The 5,364-nt window shown below is 39.2% G+C and overlaps 1 protein-coding gene across 2 annotated transcripts in view; it reads right to left on the bottom strand.

Annotated features, from left to right (window-relative positions):
• PIWIL2 (piwi like RNA-mediated gene silencing 2) overlaps positions 1-5,364 on the bottom strand; it is a 47,185-nt gene that overhangs the window by 18,859 nt on the left and 22,962 nt on the right. For both annotated transcript variants that reach the window (XM_003793976.3, XM_023515577.1), the window contains exons 14-15: positions 4,779-4,892; positions 1,729-1,917 (exon numbers count right to left, since the gene is read on the bottom strand). In XM_003793976.3, the coding sequence (XP_003794024.1) occupies positions 1,729-1,917; positions 4,779-4,892 (303 nt within the window). The remainder of the gene's footprint in view (positions 1-1,728; positions 1,918-4,778; positions 4,893-5,364) is intronic.

Here is a 5,364-nt window from a genome sequence, read left to right on the forward strand (position 1 = left end):
TTAGGTGTATGTGGCTGGCGCCTTAGCCGCTTGAGCCACAGGCGCCGAGCCTTCTTGTAATATTTTTTAACCATTCCTCTTTATTTTTTTATTTTGCAGTTTTGGCCAGGGCTAGGTTTGAACCTGCCACCTCCGGTATATGGGGCTGGTGCCCTACTCACTGAGCCCCAGATGCCGCCCCTTTCTTGGGTTTCTTACTAATCAAAATAACTCACCCAAGATGGTTTTAGTTATTTTAGGCACAACTGTGAAACATCATACAAGTGTATGATGATGTTTACATCTCAAATCAGGTAATGTTACAGTGATATGTGTCCTCAAGTCTTTGTGTGCAGAATGAATAATGCTTACAGGCATCATTCCCACACAATGAACATCTTGTTTGAAAGGTGTTGTTCCCAGTCAAAAAGTCAAACAATTACATCAAAGGATTTCCAAAGTCACATAGAATGCAGTGTACACTGGGAGTTTATGGACTGGAAATGGCAAACACTTGTGTTGTTTCAGTCCCTACCAGATTTACTAGTGCGTTTGTTTAAATTAACATTTAAACGTAGGGAGGTACATACATACACAAATCCAGATTTGGGGCTTCTATCAAAAAACAAGCAAATTAAAAATCAATCTGGCAATCCTTGGTCTGTATCTCCAGTCACAGGGTTAACCTCTTTAGTTCATTCCCCTTTTGGCCTTCTTTACTCATCTATGTTACTTATCTGGCCCCTGAAGACATGAGCTTGTGATCCCTGATGATAGTAATAATGATAATGATAATAAACCGAATGCCCTAAAGATGACAGAGAGATACCAAGGCCAACATGAGACAAGTTGGTAAACATTAGGAATGAAACTCGCATTGATGTGATATGAAACTAGTGGGTGCATATTCTCAAAAGGAACATGGGAAGTTGTGAAAGAGGTGAGCCGCTGTACTAAGCTGGGTTATTCTTTTAAGAGCAGAGCAGAACTTATCAATGATCAGACCCAAAAGAGGTGATGGTAGAGGGAGGTCAGCAGGAAATTATGAAGAGAATACACCAAGGAGAGAATATGACTGTGCTGCCATGAATGATGTACCAAGAGTGGTGGACCCAAAAGATGTCAAAGTGATTGAATTTTAGAATTGACCCCACAGAATAACTCAATTTGTCAGTCTTCAATTCAAACTAACTACTTCAAAAGCCTTTCCTCTGACTTTTTTTCTCCTTAACCTTCTTCTATTTTAGTTACAAACAGGTAAGAACTGAAGGCCTGAATACCTAAGTTGTGAGTGCGTTGACCTGCTCAGCTCCAGTGCTTCTGATCAGTCCCCAGGACTGAATAAATGGGCCATCAGCCATCTTCATCACCAGAGCAATTTTAATCTTGAGCCAGACCAGACTGTGAAAGCTCAGTACTGAATCGTGCAAGATGGCACCTGGCCCAAGTAGTTGCTTTCTGAGCACAACATGTTCTACAGATAAGGAACTAAAGTTAAGTCAGCTATTCCCTCATCCAATTATGTGAGAAAAAGACTAGAGTAAGTGAGAGTGCCAACACAGAATTAGAGAAGCAAATTAACCAAAGGGCATAAGATCACTTTCTCAATCAGGATTTCACATGCACATGAGTAAGATGTAGGTTCTAGTTTATCACCAATAGTAGAGTAATAACCAAGATAACTTAAAATCAAGTATTCAAGTATTTTACAATAGATAACCTATAAATTTACTCAAATTAAATTATTACCTCAACTCCCAGCATAGATTGAATGGTTCTGATATAGGTCTCTATTCGGTCATCCTTCAGTTCAACCCAGGCTGGTGGGCTCATACGCATGCCAATGGGGCCAGCTATCTTCTCTAACATATTGACCAGTTCTCGGGCCTGATCCATTGCTCTCTTTGGGTAAAAAAGTGCCCAGAAATGCATGGGAATCTAGGAAAAACCACAGACTATTTTTAGTACTTCTTACAATTTAAACATTCCAAATTCTAATTAACATAAAATAAAATAAAATAAAAACATTCTAAACTTACACTCAGGAGATTTTATTCTAGAGAAAGATTACTTTTCACTCTCATTGCTTGAGTCCTGTATTATCTAAGCCCTATTGTTAACATGGATGCATGTGATAAGTAGATTGTGGTATGTTTTCACATGGATTACCTACCATACAGCAGCAAAAATGGAGCATCTATAACCACACCTAACAATATGGATAAAACTCACCAACACCAGGTTGAAGAAAATGGCCCAGACACAAAAGAGTATAAAATTCTATCACTCCATGCACATGTAAAGTACAGAAACTATTCAAACAAATCTATGGTGTGAGAAGTCAGGACAGTGGTGGAGGTAAGGGGTAGGGAATAACTAGGAGAACAAAAGGAGGTTTGTGGGGTGGTGGTAAGGTTCTATTTCTTAACCCTTGGTGTTGATTACACAGTTCTATTTAACTGGTAAAAATTCATCAAGTTATAAGTATCCTTTTTCTTTAAATGTGTATTTCAAAAAAAAATTTTTATTTTTGAAAAAGTGATAAATCAAGCTTTATTAAAATTAACATTTAGACTTCAAAAAACACTACTATGAATGAAGACAAACCACAGACTAGAAGAAATATTAATAAGCCACATGTTTCATAAAGGGCTTATATTTGGAATAATAATTCTTATAAATCAATAAAAAGGCAAATAACCCATTTAAAAAATGGGTAAGACATCTGAGCACAAGTATTTCACCTAAGAAGATGTGTACGTGGCAAATGACCACATGAAAAAGTGCTCAGCATCTTAATGGGCACAATGTAAGGGTATATGGCACGCCCCCTGCATGTGGGACATAACTACAATGGGAACTACACCCAGCAAATACAAACACTGCCACCCAATTGTTTGCATCCTCACATTAATCTCAAACAAAAAAAAAAAAAAGAAAAAGAAGATGCTCAACATCGTAAGTCAGAAGGGAAATGCAAATTAAAACCACAATAATGCAGTATAACTAGTACTTTCATTACAACAACTTGCCTGTAGCTCAGTGGCTAGGGCACCAGCCACATACACTGGAGCTGGTGGGTCTGAATCCAGCCCAGGCCTGCCAAACAACAATGAGAACTAGAACCAAAAAATAGCCAGGCGTGGTGGGTGTCTGTAGTCCCAGCTACTTGGGAGGCTGAGGCAAGAGAATCAGGTAAGCCCAAGAGTTTGAGGTTGCTGTAAGTTCTGATGCCATGGTACTCTACGCAGGGCAGCATAGTGAGAATCTGTCTCAAAATAAATAAATAAATGAATAAATAAATAAAAATAAAAGACACGATAGCAAGTGTTGGCAAAGATTTGGAGGATCTGGAACCCTAAAATACTGATGGGAATATACAATGAGTTAGCTACCTTGGAAAACAGTTTGTCAGTTTCTTTAAAAGTAAATAGAAACTTATCCTACAGCCAGTAATTTCATTTTTAGAAATCTGTACATGAAAAATGAAAATACATGTCTACACTGAGACTTATACACAACTGTTTATAATAGCATTACACGTGATAATCTAAAACTGGAAAATATCCAAATGTCTATTAATGGATAAGCAAAACATATTGTATTTGTGCAGTGGCATATTTTATTTTATTTTATTGTTTTATTTCAAATTAATAAGAGGGTACAAATTTTCAGATCACATTGTTTTCACTTCTAAGGCAAAGTCCATCTTTGTCAATCGTCCTTCTTCTGTCAATCGTCCTTCTCCATGCCCCTACCTTCCTTCTCCTTCCTCCCCTTACCCTGTACCAGACTAAATTTGAGTTTTATTGTTCATGAGCATGTAATTGAATAAAACTTTTTTTTTTTTTTTTTGAGACAGAGAGTCTCAAGCTGTCACCCTGGGTAGAGTGCCGTGGCATCATAGCTCACAAGAACCTCCAACTCTTAGGTTCAAGCAATCCTCTTGCCTCAGTTTTTCTATTTTTAGTAGAGATGGGGATCTCGTACTTGCTCAGGCTAGTCTCCAACTTATGAGCTTAAGCAGTTTACCCGCCTTGGCCTCCTAGAGTGCTAGGATTACAGGTGTGAGCCACTGTGCCCAGCCTGAATAAAACATTTTTAAAACTAGATTTATACATGGCCACAAAGACTAGTCAAAAACCTTTAGAAGTAATTATACACCATCTTTTTCTTTGATACAAACAGCTAGTATGTTTAGTTGCTTAAGTAGAGTACTGGTTTAATTTTTTTTTTCAGAGTTACTTTCTTGCCCCCAATACAGTGCCATGGCATCACAGTTCACAGCAACCTCAAACTCTTGCTCAAGTGATCCTCCTGCCTCAACCTCCTGATCAGCTGGGACTATAGGTGCCTACCACAATATCTGATTATTTTTAGAAACAGAGTCTTGCTCTTGCTCAGGCTGGTCTTGAATTCCTGAGCTCAAGCAATCCACCTGCCTGGGCCTCTCAGTAGTGCTTTAATTTAAGTTGACTTCCTTCCTGTATAAAAACACTCTCTAGGAGCTCTCAGGGAAAAAGACAGAGAAAAGAGAAAGGAAGGAAGGACGAAGATGAGTAGCATGTTGGTACTATGTGAACTATCCTAGCAACTTGCTTCCTTTTCCTAAGTCTGGCAAATGGCTTACTTCTAACAATTCATGAACTGAAGTTTGAAGGACTCTTGTTCAGTAGATAATTTAGAATAGAAAATCAGTTGGTACTTTCTCTCAAAAAGAGGACATTAGATCATTTCTGCTTCCTAACTTCCACAATCTTGGGAATACACGTCCTCTTTTTACTTAAAAAATCACTTACAGTCAAGATGGAAAGGTCTCTGGTTACTTCCTTAATCCAGTTTAGTTCCTGAGATGTGATAAATGAAGTGTTTCTTAAGTTAATTCTTTCCATCGGTAGAACACGGCCTTCAATCTAAACAGAAAATAAAGCATCCATGACATGAGCCCGCTCCACTCTTCAGACCACCACCACTACTACTGAGGCATGGTCATTCCACCCACTTGCACTTGTCCCTGCTATAACTTCTGAGAATGGCAAAAAATAAAACTTCTAGTAGTGAGAGTCTATGCTATTAAAAACCTGCACGTATGGCCAGGTGTGGTGGCTCATGCCTGCCTAGCACTCTGGAGGCCAAGGCAGGTAGACCACCTGAGCTCAAGAGTTCAAGACCAGCCTGAGCCAGAGTGATACCTCGTCTATAAAAATAGCCGGGCATCGTGGCAGGCATCTGTAGTCCCAGCTACTCAAGAGGCTAAGGCAAGAGAATCGCTTGAGCCCAAGAGTTTGAGGTTGTTGTGAGCTGTGAAGCCATGGTACTTTACCAAGGGTGACAAAGTGAGACTCTCTCAAAAAAAGCAACCTGGCTCGGCGCCTGTGGCTCAAG

This window comes from Otolemur garnettii, unplaced genomic scaffold, assembly GCF_000181295.1.
Source record: "Otolemur garnettii isolate 467f Iridium unplaced genomic scaffold, OtoGar3 scaffold00074, whole genome shotgun sequence".
Lineage (NCBI taxonomy): Eukaryota > Metazoa > Chordata > Mammalia > Primates > Galagidae > Otolemur > Otolemur garnettii.